Genomic DNA, 27,354 nt, shown 5'->3' with positions numbered 1-27,354 from the left:
CATCAACTTTAGTCTTTTTTTTTTTAGATCAGGTGCTTTTTATTATATTCCACATGAAATTTTTAAAGTTCAAACACAGAGATTAAGGGACACCCTGTGCTAGTGTTCTCTTTAGACAATGCATTATAATATAAATATGGATGAAGTACAATAATGACAATAGCAGATATTCATCAATATGTTTTATTGCAAGTTGTCTCTCAACAAGGCTCCAGAAGGAAGACCAAGACATTTAACCACACACACTCCCTCTAATTTATGAAGAGATATCTTAATACCATTAAAAAAATTCAAAAAGCCTTGCGTCACAATATAAACCCATAACATTTTATACATTGCTGTATGAACTTGTAAGGTGTCACTGTTAGTGGGAATAGAGGATATTTTGAAAACTGTAAGACCTTAACTGGTTGCCAGGGATTTCGATAGGTCAAAAGATCAGGGGCTCGTGCCCCGGATCTCCCCGGGTCAGCAGGACATCAGCCCCACTGCCCGGGGATCCTTCCCTCTCTCATCACGATCTGTGTCACAAGGAGTGCAGGCACTGCTTTCCCCTGCAAGGACCTAGCCTCTGGGAGAATACGACTCCCGAGGCTGAAGGACCTTTGATGATGTCATGGTCACATGACCTGGGAAAAGAAGTTCCCTGGCCACGCTTCACTTTCTGCCCGCAGAGTCTACGTATACACACGCTCGACTCCACTGGGGTCTTAACAAAAAACTGCCACTGCCAAGGTGGTGATTTTACTGCCAACACTCTGCACTGAGTGACTACTAACGCCGCTGCCTTGTTGACCCCATGTACCTCTGCTTACTTGGAAATCCGAAGTGGGGTTTGTATCCCGCAGCCGTTTGGCTCCCGTCCTCACACTGCTGCCACCCTGCTGACTCACGGCCACAGTAGAGACTTGCTGCCTGCTCCGCTGCCTGACGTGCAAGCTGACACTCTCTTCGCCCGACGATGATGAATTCCTTGCTACACCCGGCTCCCAAGTGCTACATCTTTGTCAATTTAGGTTTCCCTTTCACAGCTATTCTTCTCAACAGTGTCAGTATGGACAACCTGCCTACTGCACAAAGCAGCGGATGTCTGCCCCACCTCTTCACTGCCAAGCAGCTGCTGACTGTCCTCAAACACTTTGTCCTCGCTGTATAGTGGCGCTGAGCCCAGACCACCTAGTATCTCTCTGGCTTAGGGAAATGAACAGGACAGAGGCTGGTTGAGGACAGGTGAGGGCCGTGGACCTGCTTCTGGACCATGCCATCTAATTGTTGTATCTGACGAACCCACAGACTCTTGGCTGGGGTTGTCAGATGTTATAATTGAGGAATTGGGTGACCTAGATCAACACACTCCCGCTAGATGACAACGGCAGTTCTGGCCTCACAGAGTCACCCCTTAGTGTGCTGCAACCTCTACCTGCTCCACCTGCCACCTTTCTGTCTGACATAGTGGTTAATTAACTACATGGATATGACACGTGTTTCTTGCTTTCAACTTTAACAACACAAAAGTATGGGAATTTGCGTTATCCAGATACCCCACAGCAGACACCCTGTAATTAGAGCCAAAATCACTGTATAAACTACGTGGATTTGACACGTATTTCTTGCTTCCAACTTTAGTAACACAAAAGTATGGGTATTTGTCTTATCCAGATACCCCACAACAGACACCCTAGGAGAGGAGCAGAAATAACTACAGCAGCTGTGTGGATATTAAACAGATTTCTTCCTAGTGGCTTCAGTATCAAAAAAGAACTGCTATTTGGGGTATACAGATCCCCCTAAACGCACACCCTGGGATTAGAGCAGAAACCGCTAGAGCACAGTACAGTAGAAGCAGCTTTACGCTACAGACGGCACATGCAGTGTGAAATTCCGAAATTGCAAATGGCTGACAGTTTTTATAGGGCTGTGTGACATCACATAAGCCTGTCGGTCGGTAATCTACTTACAGGTCTGCAGATGTCATCAAGGGTGTTCCTTTCCTCTTCTCACAGTTCTCTGCCCCATTTAACACGTTGTGCTTGTGCCCATTTAGCTAAAAGAAAGCGGGGGGAATCTAAATTTCAGTGAAATTCGGACTGAATTCCACTTCGTTCGAATCGATTAGTCCATCTCTACTCAGGGGCATTAAAATGGTTAACTTTGGTGTGATTGGTCGCAGGTGTCAGCCACAGGTGTTTTCTGCAATATGGAGTCCTCTTCGTACTCCCTTTGCAGCCGCCATACTATTACAGTGGTTTGCGGCTAGGGATTAAGAGATGTAATTTAAGATAGATAGATAAATAGATGAAGTGGATGGGAGTCAGGGTGATAGCGTGGTATGTGAGGGGTTTAGGGGCTAGGTTACAGTTTTTGCAACTAGTAAAAGATACATCCCAGGTACAATTTGTTTACTTAAAACGCACTTCACAAAAGAGATAATTACTTAGGTTATACCAGATACAGTATCAATCACTATATAAAACAACGGGGGGTGGGTCAGTGTCTTATTTCACAAAGGGATTAATTTTGTAGACATGCGAAAAAATAGAGACAGAAGGCAGATCTGTGTTTCTTCACTATAAAATAAATATGGTAGTTTAATATGTATGTTAGCATTCATTTTTAACCCAACCCATTCTCCTCTGCTGATTTCTATAGTTTGTTTGCATGGGAAACATGCCCAATTTTGATAATAGTGGATAATGAACTGTTTAATGAATAGACATTTGGTTGCAATAGAATCAGAAAAAAGGGAGTGTATGGGAAGACATTCTTTGCGAGATTGTATGAGGAGTGGAGTTTTGTGGATGTATGGAGATCTCCAAAACTCGTACACAAACTGAACTCCTTGATCCGAAACAATGTGCCGGGGGAGGCCATGAAGCCGGAAGAAGAGACTGGCAAGACGTGGAGCAGAAGGCAAACCTGGTAGAGGGACAAAATGTGACAAAATGTGAATCTTAGAAAAGCGGTCAGTCACCACCCAGGTGACTGTATTGCCAGATGATGGCGGCAGATCCGTAATAAAGTCCATAGCCACATGAGACCACAGGCAGGTAGTTACGGGTAATGGCAACAGAAGACCAGCTGTTTTTTGTCGTGAGGGCTTATTGCGAGTACAAGAGGCACAGGAACCCACAAAATCCCATACGTCCTTGACCAAGTCAGGCCACCAATAGAATCGGGAAATGAAGGCCACAGAGCGCTGCATCCCAGGGTGCCAGGGATCCTCTTTCGAAGACCAGGTAGCACACAAGTCTTGCCGAAGGTCCACCGGCGCTGCAAGCACAAGTCTCTCTGGAGGAACAATACGTCTTGGAGCAGAGTCCTCCCCCATAACATCAGAAGCACAGAACAAGGTGTCAGCCTTGACGTTTTTCTCAGCAGGACGAAAATGGATCCGAAACGTCAAAGCGAGAAAAGAAGAGGGACCACCGGGCTTGACGTGGATTCAGACACTGAGCTGTCTGTAGATACTGAAGATTCTCGTGGTCCGTGTAAATGCGGAGTGAAAATCTCCAATAGAATAATTCCTCTCTGCGGAGGAGAAGGTTTTGAAGAAGAAGTCAGAGTTCGGCCCTTAGGCCCCTTCTGGATAAGGACTGCCCCAGTGCCTACGGAGGAGGCATCAACTTCCACAAGAAATTGCTTTTCAGTATCACGTCGGGTAAGAACTGATGCAGAGGAAAAAGCAGTCTTCAATTTCGTGAAGGCCTCCTCTGCCGCTAGAGGCCAGACAAGGGAGTTAGCACCTTTCCTCGTAAGCGCCACCATCAGCGCGACCAGAGATGAGAAATGTGGGATAAATTCTCTATAATAATTTACAAAGCCCAGAAATATTTGTATAGCTCGCAGTCCCACTGGACGTGGCCACTGAAGAAGCGCAGATAACATGGCAGGATCCATCTGCAAGCCTTTATCATAAATTATTTAGCCGAGGAATGGAAGGCTCTTCTGATGAAACTGGCACATCTCCATTTTGGCGTAGAGATGGTTAATCATGAGGCGACTGAGTACTTGCCGTACGTGGGAGTGGTGGGACTCGAGATCAGCAGAATACACAAGGATGTCATCCAGGTAAACCACAACACAACTGTACAATAAGTCTCGGAAGATATCATTCACATTTTCCTGAAAAAACGGCTGGCACATGACAAAGTCCAAAAGGGCATAACTAAATATTCAAAATGCCCATCACAGGTTTTAAAGGCGGTCTTCCACTTGTCACTCTTCCTGATACGGATGAGGTTGTAGGCCCCACGAAGATCCAATTTGGAAAAGATTCTTGTACCCCATAGACCAGGGGTAGGGAACCTATTGCTCGAGAGCCAGATATGGCTCTTTTGTTGGCTGCATCTGGCTCTCAGATAGATCTTTTATAAATAGTGATGGCTGCTATTGTGTGTCGATGAGAGCGTGGGAACGATGAGGAGCTGGCTGTAGGGAGCGTGAAAGTGAATATTCATTTTTTTATTTTTATTTTTGCTGTGACTACCTATCTACTCGGGGGCATGTGCTTGGGCTACCTATCTACTGGGAGTATGTGCTGGGGCTACCTATCTACTGGGAGTATGTGCTGGGGCTACCTATCTACAGGGAGTATGTGCTGGGGCTACCTATATACTGGAAGTATGTGCTGTGGCTACCCATCTACTGGGAGTATGTGCTGTGGCTACCCATCTATTGGGGGACATGTGCTGTGGCTACCTATTTACTGGGAGTATGTGCCGTGACTACCTATTTACTGGGAGTATGTGCCGTAACTACCTATTTACTGGGAGTATGTGCTGTACCTACCTATCTACTGGGAGGCATGTGGTCGGTGTCAGCATTTGGAGTAGTGAACCACCGCGGACAATGATGTAAGCAGATACCTGGGACCGGAATCTAAGTGGCACCCAGTCTTCACCAGAGCCCACTGCGAAGCAGGATGGTTTTTCTTCAGCGTGGTACCACCAGGTCATTCCACAGACGCAATTTGTCCACGGTGGCAGCCAAGGTCGAGGTACAGTCACTAGACAATCTCGTGGTCAGGAACAGGCAGACGTTCAAGGCAGGTGGCAACAATGCAAGGTCGGGGATGGAGCAAGAGGTCAGGGCTGGCAGCGAAAGAGCAGAATCAGGAACAGGTCTGGGGTTACTACAGGAGGTCAACACTTGGGAAGGAAACACTGTGGAAAGCTTTCTCATAGACATGAAGCACTAAGATCCGGCAGGGAATGCTGGGAGCCGCCGGTCTTTATAGGAACCCAGGAATTGGGTAGCACGAATCAGTGGCGCGCTGCCCTTTAAATCCGCAAGAGCCAACGCACATGCTGGCCAGCCGGGGCAGGAGACGGAAAATGGTGAGTTGACTGAGCTCGGAAGGGGGAGAGGGCCAGGGGTGTGCCTGCGATCCGAGACTTACCCTGGGACAACTTATCTACTGGGGAGCATGTGCATATGGTACGGCTCTTACGGAATAACATTTTAAATTATGTTGCGTTCATGGTTCTCTCAGTCAAAAAGGGTCCTGACCCCTGCCGTAGATGGTCAGCAGCAGAGGATAGCGATTCTTAATGGTGACTTTGTTAAGACCGCTATAGTCTATTCCGGGAGCGGAGAGAGCCCAGACAAAAGAAACCAGTGCCAGCTCTTTGCAGATTCTCCTTGACATATTCAGACATGGCGGCAGTCTCAGGTTCCGAGAGCGGGTACACCGGAAACCGTGGAGGAGAAGTACCGGGCAGATGGGGTCAGTCAATGGGGCAGTCGCATGGAAGATGTGCCTGTTTCTTGGAGAATACATCTGCAAAGTCCAGATATGGAGCGGGAAGCCCCTCCAAAGGCTTGGGAGACATGGTAGAATTCCTGACAGGAAGCAGATGAGCGATCTCTGTATAGTCTGAGGAACATCCCGGGCCCCAACAGATAATCTCCCCAGAAAACCAGTCCAGCACAGGCACATGACTTTGTAATCAGGGGAGACCCAACAGGAGAGCGGAACTGCTTTGGGGTAGCACGAGCAAAGAAAGTCTCTCTTTATGTAGAGCACCCACTTGCAAGAGCAGGGGTTCAGTGCGAAACCAGATGGGTACGGAAAGAATCTGGCCACTGACAGAAGCAACGGACAATGGTTTCTCGAGACAAACTACCGGGAAGTGATGCTGGGAGACCAGGGCTGCGTCCGCAAAGTTTGCTGTGGAGCCCAAATCCAAGAAAGCAGAAACCTGAATCTGGGTGACCGGGTCGTCTTTGTCCAAAGAGGCTTAGCCCAGGCCAGGGCTTTCCTGGAGAGGAGGCTGAGGATAGATGCCACCTTGGATCACTCCGTGACAAATTGCGATGGCATGAGTTCTATGTGCAGAGAGCACTGGGTTATAAAGCCTCTGCACAGCTTGGGATACCCGTCATACTTGCTGGGCATTGAGAGATGTAGGCTGGGTTCAGCGGCAGGAAGACCAACTGGGGTAGCAGGAGTCGCAGGAGCAGCCTGAGGAACCTGTTGCTGATGCTAGGTATCTAGCAGCTGTTGCAGCACGGTGGTGACTTGCTCCAGCTGATCCCTCTGTGTAGCAATCTGCCGGGGATGGTGGATCACGATGGTGGCAAGATCGGGCAGACTGGGAGGCGGAACCTCAGCGGGATCCATGGCCGGATCTTACTGTAAGGATCAGTGTATCCCCTGGACCACCGCAGGAGGTGGTACTAGCCGGCACCTGTAACAGGAGTCTAAGTGGCACCTGGTCTTCACCAGAGCCCGCCGCAAAGCGGGATGGACTAGCTGCGGCAGGGTACCACCAGGTCGTTCCGCAGGTGCGACTAGCCCGTGGTGGCGGCTGAGGTCGGGGTACATTAACGGAAGACAGTCTCGTGGTTGGGTCCAGGCACAGGGTCAAGGCAGGCGGCAGAAATGCATGGTCAAGTCCAATGTGGGGTCAGCAACGGGAGGACCAGGAAGATGGGACTTCAGCAGGGGCATATGGAGGACCACGGGTGCGCCTGCTTTTTGAGACAATGATTGCGGGAGCACCCGTGACAAAGGATAGGCAGGTGACAACATTGAATGGGATGCATTAAAGGTCTTTTTTTCCGAACATATAGTGAAAAAAAAGAGTGCTTTTTTGCAGAATGAAACTAAAAAAAAAAGGAAATAATAAAAGAAAAAGAAAGAGATTATAGTATTACATCAACTGAAGGAAATAGACTATAAGCTAAAGAAGACATAAGCAAAGTATTAGGAGAAAATCCCCAACACAAATTTTTCTTCTATGGCCAAACGCAATACTTACTGTAAGAGAGGAAAGATGGACACGAGACTAAAATCTATCACAGAAAATCAAAGACACAAATTCAATAAAAGGCAAAGATGTTAAAATAACATATAACGCATCCCCAGTGAGATAATAGAGTTTACGAATTTTATGCCAGATTATATCAGAATACCTGCAAATATTAACAAAGAGTGGATAGGGAAATGTTAAATGCAGAAATCACAGAAATAGAAACCGCACTGTAAGACAAACAGTAACACCACACAAAGTTTAGATGGATTTCCCTTCAACATGTATAAAAGGTATACAGTATAGTGTATAATAATTGAATAATTTGTAATTCAATGCCCTGGGAAATCAGAGATTGCCAGATTCAACGTTATAGGATTTGATAGTGTTACCACATAATGACATGTTGGAGTTTGACTCTTATATACAAATCTTCTTGCTCAAAACCAATATAAAATATTAAAAAAGCAAAAAAACTGCAGCACAGTCCTTAGTAATGAGGTATAGCGGGTGCTATCCTTCCACTCACACCAGTCTGAGTGGGTAAGATATCCAAAGCAAAGAAAACGGCAGCACTCCAATGTTGTGAACAAACAAACGTGTTTATTCCACCTCCAGCTGGAGGTGGAATAAACACGTTTGTTTGTTCACAACATTGGAGTGCTGCCGTTTTCTTTGCTTTCAATATAAAATATTGATATAAGGTGTTGGCAGGGAAGTTGGCCAAAGTAATCATAAAGATTATCCACAGAGACCATTGTATGGTGATTACAATAATTTTATTTTTAAGGGATCCCTCAACCTCTATGCTTATGACTATGTCAGCTAAAATGGCTGTAAAATGGGGGTTAGTAAGGGCTAGAGGGTTGAAAAATGGTGGAAATAACATGGCAGTTGCAGGTGACCCCAAAGATAAAAGTCTAAAGGGGTCAGATCAGATGACCTTGGTGGACATTCAACTGGCCCACGCCGACCAATCCACTTTCCAGGAAACAGTTTTTGTAGAAATGCTCTGACCTTTGGGGTCATCCGAAGGCAATTGACTATGCTGTGATGATACAAGATGTGTAGCTTCTGAAACAACGGATGCTGGAAGCCTGTACCACCATTTCTTCTGCAATGTTGCTATCACTGTGTCTAGAGTGGGAGAAGATGGTTACATTGACAATCCAACACAATGGGCAGCCCTTTGAATACATTTTATATGTGGCCATAAACTTGTGAATAACTCATGAAAAAATATAATCGTCTTATTTGTGCAGTCGCACATCGACAATGGGTGGTAATGGGGATTATGGTTCCCACCCCAATTGCATCAACAAATAAGTCAATCCAATCATTCCTTTTGGGTTTTCAATGCCAGAAAGTGATATTTATTTACATAGAAGTCATCAATTGGTGTGACGTTTCGGCCTGTCACAGGCCTTTGTCAAACACTATAAGACATCATTGAAATATACATATGAAGTAGAGCAATATAGGGACCAAAAAATTAATTGAAATGTAAAACAAGCATCTAACATTACACAGAGTAGGAGATGGACTGTCTTATAATGTACCAGCTTTATAACAGCATCTGATACTGGATGATAAATCTGCCATAGTGTAAAACTATCTACATTTACTTCTTACCTGCTATTAGTTGGTATATACACATATATTTTTAGAAAAAAACAAAAATCGCTATATAAAATAATATATATAACAAATTGGTGATATATACCAGAATAGCCAAGGACAAACTCTCAGTATAGCAGATAAGAACCGAAAAAAGAAGACAAGAGGAACGGAAATCAAGACTTCACGCAACAGGAATATGGAAAAGATCTTTATTAAACATGAAAGTGGTAAAATCAGTCATAAAATAAAAACATCTCAGGAAAAGTGAATACTTGCACGCCAGGTAAGATCGTATATAGAGTACAGTACTATGATTATAATAAATGTAATAAGGCCAATGACACACTAAAGAATACGAAGAAGTACAAAAACAATAGTAAATGCTACAGTGGCAATGATATATAAAGTGTAGATGGCATAAAGGATAATATTGAAGCCCACAAATGATGACAGCAGTAATAAAGAGATAAACGCCAATAAACAGCAAAGAATAAACAGAATGTGGGGCAGAGACGAGCAAACTATTACCTGGCGTGCACCCCTGACGCGTGTTTCAACAACAGCAGGTCTTTGTCAAGGGATCTAATTAGTCGGTATAGTTTATGGTAGAAAATTTTCTACATTCTGCGGCACTTATGAGACAACTAAGCCAAAGTATCTAAAAAATGTACTGCTAATCTTAGTACCAAGGTCACTATACACTGTAGCACCTGAGCTAGACCCAGTACGTAAATACACCAGAAGTAAGCTATCTATATACTGTATATACTCGTGTGTTTTTTTTTTAGTGCTTGGCTGGCTGGATGCTACTGGGGGCAGGCTGGGCTGGCTGGATGCTACTGGGGGCAGGCTGGGCTGGCTGGATGCTACTGGGGGCAGGCTGGGCTGGCTGGATGCTACTGGGGGCAGGCTGGGCTGGCTGGATGCTACTGGGGGCAGGCTGGGCTGGCTGAATGCTACTGGGGGCAGGCTGGGCTGGCTGAATGGTACTGGGGGCAGGCTGGGCTGGCTAAATGCTACTGGGGGCAGGCTGGGCTGGCTGAATGCTACTGGGGGCAGGCTGGGCTGGCTGAATGCTACTCGGGGCAGGCTGGGCTGGCTGAATGCTACTGGGGCAGGCTGGGCTGGCTGGATGCTACTGGGGGCAGGCTGGGCTGGCTGGATGCTACTGGGGGCAGGCTGGGCTGGCTGGATGCTACTGGGGGAAAGCTGGGCTGGCTGGATGCTACTGGGGGCAGGCTGGGCTGGCTGGATGCTACTGGGGGCAGGCTGGGCTGGCTGGATGCTACTGGGGGAAGGCTGGGCTGGCTGGATGCTACTGGGGGCAGGCTGGGCTGGCTGGATGCTACTGGGGGCAGGCTGGGCTGGCTGGATGCTACTGGGGGCAGGCTGGGCTGGCTGGATGCTACTGGGGGCAGGCTGGGCTGGCTGGATGCTACTGGGGGCAGGCTGGGCTGGCTGGATGCTACTGGGGCAGGCTGGGCTGGCTGGATGCTACTGGGGGCAAGCTGGGCTGGCTGGATGCTACTGGGGGCAGGCTGGGCTGGCTGTATGCTACTGGGGGCAGGCTGGGCTGGCTGGATGCTACTGGGGGCAGGCTGGGCTGGCTGTATAATACAGGGGGCAGGCTGGGCTGGCTGTATAATACAGGGGGCAGGCTGGGCTGGCTGTATAATACAGGGGGCAGGCTGGGCTGGCTGTATAATACAGGGGCTGGCTGTATAATACTAGGAGGTCTGTGACCAATGAATTTGTCCCAGTTTTTGGTGGTAAAATTAGGGGTCTCGGCTTATCCTCTGGTTGGCTTATACTCTAGTATATACGGTATATTAAATTTAGCAAATTCATGCAGCACCTAAACAAATCTCAGTATATAAACACAAAACCAAGCTCCCCTATTAGAAGGAACCTGTTACCATATCTTTCACAACAGTGGCAGGTTCCCATAGAGCCCTTGTAACTTACAATAAATAAATTGTCAGAAACAAACTTAGTTGGAACAACACATGACATGTGTATTGTGTTCATGTTATTCTTATGTATCTGTATGAATAAATGTACAACTGGGTGTCATCACCTCCCCACAGAACTGTGTTTGATATACACTCTGACAATGTCCATTTATAACTGGGGACATATGCAATGAACATGGAGAATGGTAACACCTGGTTGACAATAAACCATGGGCTACTAAGAGACTTTTTGTGATGGTGATTCATATTAACTATTGAGTGACAGCAACAGTCCACAATATTCCATGGAACTGGATGTATGGCTATGTACTGCGATCGTACTTCTGTAGTTAATGTGAATTAGAAATACAGATACATGTGAGCTCATAGGTAATGCAAGTACTTACTATAAACCTGATGACTTGCAGATGACATCTTTTGACATCAATTCTCATTTTTGCACCTTGCCAACATGTCAGCTTTTTCAAGCCTCCACTCATCTGTGCAGATTTTGCGACACAAATATTTTAGGTTCCTCACTTCATCAACATTTCCTTCAACTTCTAATCACAAATTTAATACTGTTCCTTTGCTCTCCTAGAAATCACAATTATGCCCCCACAGTAGCCATTAAAGTCACAAGTGACACTTTAGCTAATATAGTAATTGTGATTCCCACAATAGCCAATACAGTTACAGGGTAGCCAAAGTAGCCAATATAATAGGTGTCCCCACAGTACAAAATATAGTCACAGGACCCCGTACAGCCATATAGTCACAGGCCCCTACAACAGTATTATAGTCACAGGCCAAACCACAGTAGTCAAATAGTAATGGGGCCCCCACAATAGCCAATATAGTAATGATGACCCTACAATAACCAATACAGTAACAAAGTACCCACAGTATCTTATAAAGTCACAGGGCTTCCAAAGTTGCCAACATAATAAGTGGTCTCACAGTAGAATATATAGTCACAGGCCTCCCATAACAGCATTACAGTCACAGGCCCAACACAGTAGTAAAATAGTAATGGTGCCCCCAGAATAGCTAATGTTGTAATGATGACCACACAATAACCAACACAAATAGTCATAGACACCCTAGGGTAGCTAAAATAGTCACAGGTGCCCCCACTATAGGCAAAATACTCACAGGGGCCACAAAGAAACCAACAAAGTCACAGTGCCCCCCAGAGGTCGCATTAACGCCTCACCACGCGTCATAGACGCGTGATGAGGCGCCATTACCCCCCAAAATAATTGCCATGCGTAAAGTTACGCTTGGCAATTATTCCCTGTAGCGCGCAGGCTGAGTGGCCCGGCGCGCGCTGCAAAAGAGGTAAGTGTCTGTAGCGCGATCACAGCGCGCGCCGGGCCGCTCAGCGGGACACGTGACACAGTGGTCTGTGTCAGCAGCGCTCCGGAGCGAGAGCGCAGGCCCCGGGAGACCTGTGGACAGCAGGGCTGCTGCTCCCTGTCCTGCTCCATCTCTACCTGCCCGCAGATCCCGACGGGACTTAAGAGCAAGGCCGTGTGAGTGTGTGCAGTGTCCTGTGTGTGCTGTGTAGTGTAGTGGAGTGTGTGTGCTGTGTGAGTGTAGTGTAGTGTGTGTAGTGTAGTGTGTGCTGTGTGAGCGTAGTGTGTGTGCCCTGTGTGAGCGTAGTGTAGTGTGTGTGCCCTGTGTGAGTGTAGTGTAGTGTGTGTGCTGTGTGAGCGTAGTGTAGTGTGTGTGCCCTGTGTGAGTGTAGTGTGTGTGCCCTGTGTGAGCGTAGTGTAGTGTGTGTGCCCTGTGTGAGCGTAGTGTAGTGTGTGTGCCCTGTGTGAGTGTAGTGTAGTGTGTGTGCCCTGTGTGAGTGTAGTGTAGTGTGTGTGCCCTGTGTGAGTGTAGTGTAGTGTGTGTGCCCTGTGGGAGTGTAGTGTAGTGTGTGTGCCCTGTGTGAGTGTAGTGTAGTGTGTGTGCCCTGTGTGAGTGTAGTGTAGTGTGTGTGCCCTGTGTGAGTGTAGTGTAGTGTGTGTGCCCTGTGTGAGTGTAGTGTAGTGTGTGTGCCCTGTGTGAGTGTAGTGTAGTGTGTGTGCCCTGTGTGAGTGTAGTGTAGTGTGTGTGCCCTGTGTGAGTGTAGTGTAGTGTGTGTGCGCTGTGTGAGTGTAGTGTAGTGTGCGCTGTGTGAGTGTAGTGTAGTGTGTGCTGTGTGAGTGGAGTGTAGTGTAGTGTGCGCTGTGTGAGTGTAGTGTAGTGTAGTGTGCGCTGTGTGAGTGTAGTGTAGTGTGTGTGCGCTGTGTGAGTGTAGTGTAGTGTGTGTGCGCTGTGTGAGTGTAGTGTGTGTGCGCTGTGTGAGTGTAGTGTGTGTGCGCTGTGTGAGTGTAGTGTAGTGTGTGTGCGCTGTGTGAGTGTAGTGTAGTGTGTGTGCCCTGTGTGAGTGTAGTGTAGTGTGTGTGCCCTGTGTGAGTGTAGTGTGTGTGCCCTGTGTGAGTGTAGTGTAGTGTGTGTGCGCTGTGTGAGTGTAGTGTAGTGTAGTGTGCGCTGTGTGAGTGTAGTGTAGTGTGCGCTGTATGAGTGTAGTGTAGTGTAGTGTGTGCTGTGTGAGTGTAGTGTAGTGTGCGCTGTGTGAGTGTAGTGTAGTGTGCGCTGTGTGAGTGTAGTGTAGTGTGCGCTGTGTGAGTGTAGTTTAGTGTGCGCTGTGTGAGTGTAGTGTAGTGTGTGTGCGCTGTGTGAGTGTAGTGTAGTGTGTGTGCGCTGTGTGAGTGTAGTGTGTGTGCGCTGTGTGAGTGTAGTGTGTGTGCGCTGTGTGAGTGTAGTGTAGTGTGTGTGCGCTGTGTGAGTGTAGTGTAGTGTGTGTGCGCTGTGTGAGTGTAGTGTAGTGTAGTGTGTGTGCACTGTGTGAGTGTAGTGTAGTGTGTGTGCAGTGTGGTGTGTGTGCGCTGTGTGAGTGTAGTGTGTGTGCGCTGTGTGAGTGTAGTGTAGTGTGTGTGCGCTGTGCGAGTGTAGTGTAGTGTGTGTGCGCTGTGTGAGTGTAGTGTAGTGTGTGTGCCCTGTGTGAGTGTAGTGTAGTGTGTGCCCTGTGTGAGTGTAGTGTAATGTGTGTGCGCTGTGTGAGTGTAGTGTAGTGTAGTGTGCGCTGTGTGAGCGTAGTGTAGTGTGCTGTGTGAGTGTAGTGTAGTGTAGTGTGCACTGTGTGAGTGTAGTGTAGTGTGTGCTGTGTGAGTGTAGTGTGCGCTGTGTGAGTGTAGTGTAGTGTGTGTGCGCTGTGTGAGTGTAGTGTAGTGTGTGTGCGCTGTGTGAGTGTAGTGTAGTGTGTGTGCGCTGTGTGAGTGTAGTGTAGTGTGTGTGCGCTGTGTGAGTGTAGTGTGTGTGCGCTGTGTGCGTGTAGTGTAGTGTGTGTGCTGTGTGAGTGTAGTGTAGTGTGTGCACTGTGTGAGTGTAGTGTAGTGTGTGTGCGCTGTGTGAGTGTAGTGTAGTGTGTGTGCGCTGTGTGAGTGTAGTGTAGTGTGTGCGCTGTGTGAGTGTAGTGTAGTGTGTGTGCTGTGTGAGTGTAGTGTAGTGTGTGCTGTGTGAGTGTAGTGTGTGTGCGCTGTGTGAGTGTAGTGTAGTGTGTGTGCGCTGTGTGAGTGTAGTGTGTGTGCGCTGTGTGAGTGTAGTGTGTGTGCGCTGTGTGAGTGTAGTGTAGTGTGTGTGCGCTGTGTGAGTGTAGTGTGTGTGCGCTGTGTGCGTGTAGTGTGTGTGCGCTGTGTGAGTGTAGTGTAGTGTGTGTGCGCTGTGTGAGTGTAGTGTGTGTGCGCTGTGTGCGTGTAGTGTAGTGTGTGTGCTGTGTGAGTGTAGTGTAGTGTGTGCGCTGTGTGAGTGTAGTGTAGTGTGTGTGCGCTGTGTGAGTGTAGTGTAGTGTGTGTGCGCTGTGTGAGTGTAGTGTAGTGTGTGTGCGCTGTGTGAGTGTAGTGTAGTGTGCGCTGTGTGAGTGTAGTGTAGTGTGTGCGCTGTGTGAGTGTAGTGTAGTGTGTGTGCTGTGTGAGTGTAGTGTGTGCACTGTGTGAGCATAGTGTAGTGTGTGCGCTGTGTGAGCGTAGTGTAGTGTGTGCGCTGTGTGAGCGTAGTGTAGTGTGTGCGCTGTGTGAGCGTAGTGTAGTGTGTGCGCTGTGTGAGCGTAGTGTAGTGTGTGCGCTGTGTGAGCGTAGTGTAGTGTGTGCGCTGTGTGAGCGTAGTGTAGTGTGTGCACTGTGTGAGCATAGTGTAGTGTGTGTGCTGTGTGAGCATAGTGTAGTGTGTGCGCTGTGTGAGCGTAGTGTGCGCAGTGTGAGCGTAGTGTGCGCAGTGTGAGCGTAGTGTGCGCAGTGTGAGCGTAGTGTGCGCAGTGTGAGCGTAGTGTGAGCGCAGTGTGAGCGTAGTGTGAGCGTAGAGTGAGCGCAGTGTAGTGAGCGTAGTGTAGTGTGCGCGGCGTATTACCAAAATTTTCATACTCCTCCTCGGGTAAAAATACTCCTCAAAAATGGTGAGAGGAGTATTTTTACCCTTCTGGAAAAATGTTAGTGCGACCTCTGGTGCCCCCATAGCTGCTAATAACAGGGCTCCCCAGCATCCACAAGTCACAATGTCCCTTACTGTGGCTAAAAGATGAACAGTGCCCGGAGAAAAAAAAAATACTCATCTTTTTCTAATCTAATCTCCATCTCTCTGCTACTCTCAATGAATTCGGCACAGAACGCGGGAAGCGATGACTTCATACACCCTCGCCAGCTTACATGACACCCAGGGTATCCGAATTTGATTGAGTTGCTTGTGTTCCACAGCAAACACAGGCAGAACATTTCGCTGGAACACAGTTATCTCGGGGCAGAGCCCCTGAGTATTCTTTGAACAGGTGCGGGGGATTTGATGAGTATATGTCAGCGGACTGTGCTGGAACACAGTCATCTTGTGTCAAAGGCCTAGGCATCTGCCCTGAGTTGAACAAACCACGTGTATCAAAGGGAAACTGTTACCAGATTTTCACTTATAAACCTAATGCCTTGTTCCCATAGCACTAGGCTAACTATTGTCCAAACTATGTGAAACTAAAAAAATACATACATTCCTTTTCCCAAAAAATAATCTGTCAACCTACCTGGTACCCTTCCAGAAGGAGCGGTGAGTCATCAGTGATGTGTGTTATTGAAGTGAATTACTGTGGGAGATGTATTAATTTGTCTATACCACATTATTGGATTAATTTGCACCTGAACTGGTGTGTGACAATACAATTTTTAGGCAGTTTTCCAACTTATCTGAAAAAATGCCATGTCCTCGTTAAAAGGGAACGTTACCTTGCAGGAAATAGCACATGGTGCAGAATATTCAGTCAGAAAATTCAATTGTGGCATAGCAAACTACACCAACGAATAGGAGCTGCAAATTACGAATCACCAGTCTTATACTGCACCAGATAGATTTTTCAGCATCAGACACATTTACTTACAGGGTCACCGGAGTTCATTGAAAGTGCTTTGTCCGCCTATAATGCTGCGTGTGGCGATCCACTAAGATTGTGCGCCAGAAATCATAAATGTGTCGCTTCCCCGCTCAGAGTTCACCATCTTTTTTTTGGTGCATCTTTAACATACGGCGTGCAACACAATTTGAAAGTTAAATTAAAGGGCACCTACCACCACGATTCTGCCTATAAAGGTAGAAGGGGTGGTAGGTGGATGAATGGGACGTGAGGATAGACCTTTTTTGGGCTAATCCTCACGTCCCGGCTATCCTTTTGTAAACTTTAATGCCTGTATATGCAAATTTTTTAAGCGGCTTCTGGGGCGGGCAGTAGCCGGACATGAGGCTATTAGTCGCGGCTACTCCACGCCCCAGTAGCCTAGTTCCTCTGCCTACCATGTACTCTTCAGCTCGCAGCTCCTCGTACCTCGTAGAACGCAAGGTATTCGGACGAGGGCGCGCAGCTACGAGGAGGACATGTCCTATTTTTTCACGGGGTACGGAGCGGTACACACACGTGCGGCACCGTACCACTCCCAAAGGGCGCCGTGCACCCACTGCCGTCAATGGGGGACGTATATCGGCCGTACATACGTCCCCCATGCCGCAGTGTGAATGAGGCCTAATGCTGCAAATTCAACAAATGTTTTGAAGCTCTACCGTGCATAGTAATTTGGAACTGAGCATTTTCATGTTTTCTTTAACTTTAAATAATATACTTTTATCATTGGGAGGTTTGTTCAACAAAATCGATTTATACCCATACGGTTGATGAGTTTTATTATACTGACAATCATTGGCATCCACCATTTATCAGAGATACGGTAAATAACATATGCATAATAATTTGGAACGTGATATATAATCCTGAATTTGTTTACATGTTTATTTTAACAGCTATGTGCATGAGGATGACTAGGATGGCTATATGCAGTTTTCTTCACTAGCGTGCATACAGAGGACCCCTAGTTAAAGACGGACCTCTCTGACCACTGTGACCTCTGGTGAAGCTTTCTGAATGCTTTACTATAGTCCCAGGCAGCAATGATCAGCTGTAAGGTGTCTGTAATGAAGTTTTATTGATAATTCTTGGTCCCATTACAGCAAAAAATTTTGAATCTCCAATTGTCACTGGGACAATTGTCTGGAACTACAATTACAAAATATACAGTTTTGACCCACATACAAATTCCACTTAAGAACAAACCTATTGAACCTATTTTGTACGTAACCTGTAATGGCAGAAACTCTTCATAAATATGTATGTATGTATTACACTAGATCTACCTCATGGAAATGCAAATTCTGTGCAGAAAATCTGTTTGTTATATTTTATGTGTGCAAATTCCTTAGGTCTGTGTGTTGGAGAGGCTCAGGAGTGAAGCCTTTTACATAAGAGTGTACCGGATAAGGGGGTGGGGGAATGGCCAGAAGGAAGGAAGAAGAGATTTTCTTTCTTTTTTTTTACATTGAATATTTTAGTGAATTTAAGGATTAAAAAACATGGGCGTTTCCTTCCATAAACAGCGCCTCATGGGTAGAGTGTGGTATTGTTACGAAGCCATTCATTTTTATACAATATATATTATATTATACAATATAATACCAGCATAAACTCAATACAGGTGCAGTAATCTTTGGAATAAAGCAAACATATTTTTAAATTGTCAGACAACACCTTCAAGGAAGGAAATTGCCTTTTTTTTTCGTTTTATTACATGGAACTGTATGTACTGAGGGTAATGAGAATATGCAAATGGAGGTGTATGGATGATGTTGGACGTAGAGGCAATCATACCCACAATAAGGATAAACAAGGTCATATTGATATAATCATCACTTTTAGAGACACAATGGTGAACAGTATTGTCGTCTATGTGATAATCCATATTAGTTTGGTAGAAGCTACTGTTACACAGACACATTCAAGTGAACCACATGCATGGCCCCTCTTCTACACATACTTCATACATACACAACCTCTCTCCTACACACACTCCACACGTGCATGGCCACTCTTCTACACATACTTCATACATACACAACCTCTCTCCTACACGCACTCCACACATGTATGGCCACTCTTCTACACATACTTCATACATACACAACCTCTCTCCTACACACACTCCACACATGCATGGCCACTCTTCTACACATACTTCATACATACACAAACTCTCTACTCCACACATGCATGGTCACTCTTCTACACATACTTCATACATACACAACCTCTCTCCTACACACACTCCACACATGCATGGCCACTCTTCTACATACACAACCTCTCTCCTACACGCACTCCACACATGTATGGCCACTCTTCTACACATACTTCATACATACACAACCTCTCTCCTACACACACTCCACACATGCATGGCCACTCTTCTACATACACAACCTCTCTCCTACACGCACTCCACACATGTATGGCCACTCTTCTACACATGCTTCATACATACACAACCTCTCTCCTACACACACTCCACACATGCATGGCCACTCTTCTACACATACTTCATACATACACAACCTCTCTCCTACACACACTCCACACATGCATGGCCACTCTTCTACACATACTTCATACATACACAACCTCTCTCCTACACACACTCCACACATGCATGGCCACTCTTCTACATACACAACCTCTCTCCTACACGCACTCCACACATGTATGGCCACTCTTCTACACATGCTTCATACATACACAACCTCTCTCCTACACACACTCCACACATGCATGGCCACTCTTCTACACATACTTCATACATACACAACCTCTCTCCTACACACACTCCACACATGCATGGCTACTCTTCTACACATACTTCATACATACACAAACTCTCTACTCCACACATGCATGGTCACTCTTCTACACATACTTCATACATACACAACCTCTCTCCTACACACACTCCACACATGCATGGCCACTCTTCTACATACACAACCTCTCTCCTACACGCACTCCACATATGTATGGCCACTCTTCTACACATGCTTCATACATACACAACCTCTCTCCTACACACACTCCGCACATGCATGGCCACTCTTCTACACATACTTCATACATACACAACCTCTCTCCTACACACACTCCGCACATGCATGGCCATGCTTATTTTCACTCCAGCAACTTACATGGATGCACATATGTGTACACAATCTTACTGCATACATGCATGCAACCTAACTCATACTCTCAACATATACTCAAACACACATTTTACAAGTGCACAGATACATCTGTCACTTACACAAACATCCTTACATCCACTACTTTCATACAGTCCACCAATGTCAACAGTACAAACACACAGCAAACCAACTTGCTTCATCATCCCTACACTCAACTCTTTCTGCATCTGGAAAGCGTTTAGGTCCCGGGAGAAATACATATCGTATATACTCGAGTATAACCCGACCCGAGTATAAGCCGAGACCCCTAATTTTACCACCAAAAACTGGGAAAAACTATTGACTTGAGTATAAGCCGATGGTGGGAAATGCATTGGTCCCAGACCCCCCCCCCCCCAGTATATAGTCAGCCAGCTCCCAGTAGTATACAGCCTGCCAGCCCCTAATAGTATACAGCCACCAGCCCCCAGTAGTATACAGCCTGCCTGCCCCCAGTAGTATACAGCCTGCCAGCCCCCATGTAGTATACAGCCTGCCTGCCCCCATGTAGTATACAGCCTGCCTGCCCCCATGTAGTATACAGCCTGCCTGCCCCCATGTAGTATACAGCCTGCCTGCCCCCATGTAGTATACAGCCTGCCTGCCCTCATGTAGTATACAGCCTGCCTGCCCCCATGTAGTATACAGCCTGCCTGCCCCCATGTAGTATACAGCCTGCCTGCCCTCATGTAGTATACAGCCTGCGCCCCCATGTAGTATACAGCCTGCCTGCCCCCATGTAGTATACAGCCTGCCTGCCCCCATGTAGTATACAGCCTGCCTGCCCCCATGTTATATACAGCCAACCAGCCCCCAGTAGTATACAGCCTGCCAGCCCCCAGTAGTATACAGCCAGCCCCTAGTAGTATACAACCAGCCCCTAGTAGTATACAACCAGCCCCTAGTAGTATACAGCCAGCCCCTAGTAGTATACAGCCAGCCCCTAGTAGTATACAGCCAGCTCCCAGTAGAATACAACTAGCCCCTAGTAGTATACAGCCAGCCCCCCAGCACTTAAAAAAAATAAACTTAAATACTCACCCTCCGATGTTGGCGCGGCTCCCCGATGTCGGCGCGTCCCGCTTCTTTTTTCTGTCATGGACGCGGCCATGTTTTCTTCCAGCAGGCTCATACTATGACGCTGATGTCACAGTATGCGCCGGCCAGGAAGAAAACATGGCCGCGTCCATGAGAGAAGAAAGCAGACGGGATGCGTCGACATCGGGGACATCGGTTAGCCGTGCCGACATCGGAGGGTGAGTTTATAAGTTTATTTTTTTTTAAGTGAGTTATTTTTTTAAAGTGGGTTGTTATAAGCCGAGGGGACGTTTTCAGCACATTTTTTGTGCTGAAAAACTCGGCTTATACATGAATATATACGGTAGTTTATTATTCGCCATTACTGCGGTAATAGAGCTAGATACACTATTACATTATCACAAAAAAAGATATGTAGTGTTCAGCTCACCTATATAGGTAATGTAGGTAGGGGAGACCAGTGGATAACAGCAGAAGGAAAAAGTTGTAGTCCAGCTTCCAACGAAAGGCATAGAAAATGCGTTAAAAATCCACTTTTATTAGAAAAAAATACATGATAAAAACATCAACGGACGTCCATGAGTAGAAAAACTGATGTGTTTTGGATAAAAAAAACGTCCTTAGTCGTAGCCTAGTCTATGGAACATAGTGCAGAGTATTTAAGCATAAGTGAAATGATCATATGATACAACATGGCAGAACATTTCCAGTGATCGGCAAAAAGCAACAAGAGTATTTAGGGCAAAAGAAACACAATAATAGTAATAATAGTAGAAAACATAACATAAATACAATATTAATAAAGATACATTAAGTCTGTCTTATAGTTTAAGCCAAATGGAAACCTTGTCTGGAGAGTGAGGATCCAGAAAGCTTTGCAGGATCGTAGCTGTCTAGTCCAATCCCCTCCTCTACAGTGGCGTGGTGTGCGCTCTATGGGAATGACAGACAAGTTAGAAACATCACCGTGATGTGTCTCTTGGAAATGTTTAGAAAGACTAGATAAAGCTGAAGACAAGGTAAGTTGATGTTTAGCAGCACCAGTTATGTGTTCAGCAATCCTTTTTTAAGTGGTCTTATGGTGCAGCCTACATATTGGACATTGCAGGATGAGCAAGACGCTAAGTATACCACATGATCGCTGGCGCAATTTAAGTGTGTACGTATGGAAAAAGATTTTTTAGTGACAAAGACAAAGAAATTTCCACTATATACTTGCAAATGTTGCAGCGTGTGTGTCCACATATAGTACTGCCTTTGTACTGAAGCCAAGAAGACATAGCATTTTGTGAAACGAACATATTAGGAGCTATGATTTTGCCCAAGGAGGGGGCATTTCTGGAGACATACCAAAACTTCAGATAAGATTTTATCTTGGTATAAAATGGGTAAATGTTTTTTTATAATGTGTATGACATCATTATATTGAGGGTTATATGTGGTACTGAAAGTAATGGGACAGGGAGTAGTGACGTTTTTCTTTTTATTTGATTTGGAATGTAACACTTCTTGTGTAGACTTCTTGTTAAGGGATGAAGAAAGCTGCGACAATGATTTGGTTTTATATCGCTTTTAATCTTGTGGTGATATGTTCGGCTGTTTGATCATAAAGTGAATTATTGGAACAAATACGTTTAGCCGAATATATTCACCTTTAGGTAAGTTATGGATTATGTGCGGAGGTAGGCATGAAGTGGCATATAATACAGTGTTGCAAGATGTTGGTTTTCTATACAGTTTGGTTTGTATGTGGCCCGTTACAGTGTCTCCTATTAATTCCACATCCAAAAAAAGGAACAGAAGTGGTGGAAGATGAGGAGGTAAAATGTAAATTAAAATTATTACAGTTGAGATATTCAATAAAACAAAGTATATCATGTTGTGGTCCCGTCCAAATTAGGAGACCATCATCAATGTAACGGCCATACCATTTTATGTGTTCAAGAAAAGGGTTATTATCTCCATATACATGAATAGAGATTGGCTAAGGTCGGAGAGCACTTAGAGCCCATCGGGCAACCCTGGCATTGAACTGGTGCTGCTAAACATCAACTTACCTTGTCTTCAGCTTTATCTGGTCTTTCTAAACATTTTCCAAGAGACACATCACGGTGAGGTTTCTAACTTGTCTGTCATTCCCATAGAGCGCACACCACGCCCCCGTAGAGGAGGGGATTGGACCAGACAGCTACGATCCCGTGAAGCTTTCTGGATCCTCACTCTCCAGACAAGGTTTCCATTTGGCTTAAACTATAAGACTGATTTAATGTATCTTTATTAATATTGTATTTATGTTATGTTTTCTACTACCCTGTTTCCCCTAAAATAAGACATCCCCCAAAAGTAAGACCTAGTACAATTTTGCTCCGGCTTAGAAATATAAGGCCTCCCCTAAAAATAGGACCTAGCGGAAGTCATTGCAGCAGCCTCCCCCACGCCATACATTAATATTAGGAAATCTTTTAAAGAGGACCTGTCACCCAATTTATCGGCACTAGGAGCTGCTTACTAAAGTAAGCAGCTCCTAGTGCTCGATCAAACGCCCCAGTGTTAGAGAGAGGTTTCCGGTAGCGCTATCAAACACTGCGGCGGGGGTAGGATGCAATTGTCGGACAGCTCGCAAAGCTGTCCAACGTATTCATGAGGGGGCGGGGTTGGGGTGTGGCTAGGGGCGGTGACTGCCGGTCTATGGAGCTAGCGGGGCGGTCTGTGAAAGAGGCAGCGCCTCGGATCGCCCCCTCATGAATACATCGGACAGTTTTGCAAGCTGTCCGATGATTACACTGTACCCCGCCGCAGTGTTAGATAGCGCTACCGGAGGTTTCCGGTAACACTATCACTATAACACTGCAGCGTTTGATCAAGCACTAGGAGCTGCTTACTTTAGAAAGCAGCTCTTAGTGCCGAAAATTTAGGTGACAGGTCCTCTTTAAATGCTGCAGAAGGTTGTGACATGGGGAAGACTTCATGGGATAAATCACTGAGTGTTGTGCTGCTAATGTGATACCAGCAGCTACCAGGATAAGAAGGAGTCATTTATGGAAAGTGCTTTTACTAAACATGAGAGATTTGGGCCAATGATTCTAATAGAAATGGAGTCACAAGAAATTCTGCAAACTCTCAGAGTTTGGAGAGTTATAGGGAGGTTAGAGAAGTAGATTTTTTGTTCAACGATAAATGTAAATTCTTGTTCATGGAAAAATAAGACATCCCTTCAAAATAAGACCTAGTGCCTCTTGAGGAGCAAAAATTTATATAAGACACTGTCTTATTTTCGGGGAAACAGGGTATTATTGTGTTTCTTTTGCCCTATATACTCTTGTTGCTTTTTGCCGATCACCGGAAATGTTCTGCCATGTTGTATCATGTGATCCTTTCACTTATGCTTAAATACTCTGCACTATGTTCCATAGACTAGGCAACGACTAAGGACATCTTTTCGTCCGTTGATGTTTTTATCATGTATTTTTTTCTAATAAAAATTGATTTTTAACGCATTTTCTATGCCTTTCGTTGGAAGCTGGACTACAACTTTTTCCTTCTGCTATTACATTATCACCTAGAGACTTCAGACTCTGAATTTGAATAGCCTGTGGCCAACTTGGAAATAATTTTGCCTACTTTCGAAAACCAATACAATTTGGTGAATCATAAAAATAAACTATTAAACTTTGTCACTTTTGACATTGTGCATTGTTGTATTTATTTGTTTTTATAGTTATGTTTTTTTTCAGAGATTTATATTAATTGAACACAGTGGCGTAACTAGGAGAGACAGGGCCCCCTAGCAGGCTACTGCATGGGCCCCCCTTCCCACTTAAAAAATATACATATTAGTATACTCATACATGCGAGTTACAATCACATAAATACAGTCATGTGCATATACACATACCATATGAGTGCCATATGCAACATACTCACATACCGTGTATACAGACACCAGATACACATCACAGATACTGCATATATACATCACAGTATGGGGGTCATTTACTAAGGGCCCGATTCGCGTTTTCCCGACGTGTTACCCGAATATTTCCGATTTGCGCCGATTGTACCTGAATTGCCCCGGGTTTTTGGCGCACGCGATCGGATTGTGGCGCATCGGCGCCGGCATGCATGCGACGGAAATCGGGGGGCGTGGCCGAACGAAAACCCGACGTATTCGGAAAAACCGCCGCATTTAAAAACCGAAAAAGTGTCGCTCGGGAAGCGCTTACCTTCACCTGGTCCGAGGTGGTGCATTCCGGCGCGTTGAGATGATTTTCAGCGCAGCAGCGCCACCTGGTGGACGGCGGAGGAACTGCCTTAATGAATCCCGGCTGGACCCGAATCCTGTGCAGAGAATGCGCCGCTGGATCGCGAATGGGCCGGGTAAGTAAATGTGCCCCTATATGTTGTATACATATTATACTGGACACGTGCAGTACAATATAGATATAATGGTGCACATCCTCCATTCTTTATTGTGTCAGGTCGGATGACAGGGCCCCCTGACACTGCAGGCCCCATAGCGGCTGCTATCGCTGTAGTTACGCCCCTGATTGAATACCTCTTTAAGGTAAACCCCTCGTTCAGAAGTTCCTTTACCTCCACAGTCAGCCGTTTTTGTCCATAATATGGTAAGGGAGATGGAGGATCCTGTGATCATAAATGTCCAGTCTGTGCATGATCTTCCTTCAGGGACCTTTTGGTAGTTTTTAGTACGTGGCAAGGGAGATGGAGAATGCTGTGATCGTAAATGTCCAGTCTGTGAATGGATTTCCTTCAGGGACCTTATGATAGTTTTCAGTGTCATTACTGTCACTCTCCAGTACTACCCTGAATTCACTTCTCCCTTCACAATTTAGCCTGTCGGTGCCTTAATTCAATACAGGAGATTGACAGTAATGAGAAGCAATAATGTCATGATGTGCTGGTTGGTAGAGCACGCACTGGCTGGTTGTGGCATTTAGGATCACATGACCCTTCATATCCTGTCATTTTATGGGCAGGAATAACTGGCTGATGAGGTAAAAGACATTTCTGTACCAGGGAGCTGCCGTAAACATATCAAGAGAGCAGTGCAGAACTTTTAATAGATATATTAAGATATAGGTAACTAATATCCTGCCCCACACATTATAAAACACTTGAAGTAAAGTGGCCAACGCCTTATTACCGCTGGGATTTGAGGAACACTCCCCGGCTATCACATTCCTGAGCCATCTGGTGAAAGAATTACTACAGGTTCTTCCTTTGTATCTACCACTCCCTTTAGATCCATTTCTGGCCCAAAAACTGCAGCAAACATTGAAAGTGTCTCTCGCCTAATCTTAGTAATACATATCATAACTACATAAACTTTGTATTGCTATGATTGTACTGACCTGAAAGATAAGGAGAACAGGTCATTTTCACTGCACAATGAACACCAAAAAATGGAGCCCACAGAATTTACCATTTTTTCAAGGTTTCTTAGCTAATTATATAGAAACACAAAAGTGTCATGAAATAAGTACAACTTGGACTTCTAGGGGAGGGACCACCTATAACAGACACATTTTACACAGCTCACTGCAGGATTGAGCGCCATCCCCTGCTATCTGGAACCCCCGCCAGCTGAGTGGGCCCTCAGCCACTTACCAGCTATGAAGTAGAGGGTGCAGTGTTGTTGGGGCTCCTGCATTTCCATCTCCTGAGGACCTGTTCCCTCTCGACGCCATTCTCCTTTCTTTCCTCTTGTGTTCTGAAACCTGGCTACATCTCTAACTAATTTTGTAGTTAGCTGCCATCTCACTTGTGATACAACACCACTACCTAGTGGCTAAAGATTGAATTACATCACATACACCCTCTAAATAACTACTTATGGGAATGGAATTACATTTTGAGAAATAAATTGAAAGTTCTGTTTCCCCAGGAAAATATTAGGATTCCGAATACTATTTTTCAACTTTGGCCTATGTGTTTGTTAAAAATCATCTTACAAGAAGTTCCCATTCTTCTGTCATTTTCAGGGATGCCCTGGGTGTGCTTCTTACATAATGTTTGGGCACCTTATCTACTTTGAAGGGCCTTTTTTCATATTGCTGTTTTTTTGGCATCAAAACATTACCAACACCCTCAAGGTGACTGCTGTGAAAAAGTTGACACCCAAAGTTTTTTATTTCTGGGAGTTTGGTTCCACGCGGCTTACAGAAAGCCTTGGCACATCAGTGCCGGGTCTCTCATACAATCCCTTCGGGACAAAGGACGTAATATTACTGCATGGGCAGCGGTGACTTGCTGACCCGTGAACTACTATTGTCATGGTTATGGCACTGGCTCCCAATCCAGTTTCAGTTGTATATTACAGATAACACCCGTCCCTAGTACCCACTACCGGAAATACTTCCGATCACGTTTGTTAACCCCTTATATGACCTAATCAAGCATACCGGGGATATTCGATCCGCCTCTGTCTAAGACCTATGTGTAACAGACACACTAAGTCAGTGATGGCCAACCTATGACACGCGTGTCAGTGCTGACACGCATAGCCATTTTCAGTGACACGCGGCCGCCAGAGAGTTAAGTTTCATCCTCGGCTCCTACACGGCCAGATGCAGTAGCCGGGAGGCTGAGAGATTGTCCAGCGCACTGTAATAAATAGATGATGTGGAAAAACCCCATATACTGCCATACTGTAGTATGGCAGTACATGGTAGGATCAATAATACAACCTAGGATTAAAGTACCCTAGAAGTTAAATAATTATACATATTTGTTATTTAAACTATAAATATTACAAAATTTTTTTGTCAAGGTGACACACGACCCAAGTTATACTCGTTTTTTTGGCGAAATTTGAC

The 27,354-nt window shown here is 45.6% G+C and overlaps 1 protein-coding gene across 1 annotated transcript in view; it reads right to left on the bottom strand.

Annotated features, from left to right (window-relative positions):
- LOC140133955 (stimulated by retinoic acid gene 6 protein-like) overlaps positions 1 to 26,290 on the bottom strand; it is a 107,771-nt gene extending 81,481 nt beyond the window's left edge. Inside the window, exon 1 of the mRNA XM_072154631.1 lies at positions 26,147 to 26,290. Coding sequence (XP_072010732.1) covers positions 26,147 to 26,226 — 80 coding nt within the window. The 5' untranslated portion in view covers positions 26,227 to 26,290. The remainder of the gene's footprint in view (positions 1 to 26,146) is intronic.
- Between the last annotated feature and the right edge of the window lie 1,064 nt (positions 26,291 to 27,354).

This window comes from Engystomops pustulosus, chromosome 1 (assembly GCF_040894005.1).
Source record: "Engystomops pustulosus chromosome 1, aEngPut4.maternal, whole genome shotgun sequence".
NCBI classification, from domain to species: Eukaryota; Metazoa; Chordata; class Amphibia; order Anura; family Leptodactylidae; genus Engystomops; species Engystomops pustulosus.
The sequence above is the reverse complement of the archived record's forward strand: the minus strand, read 5'-3'. Positions and strand labels throughout refer to the sequence as shown.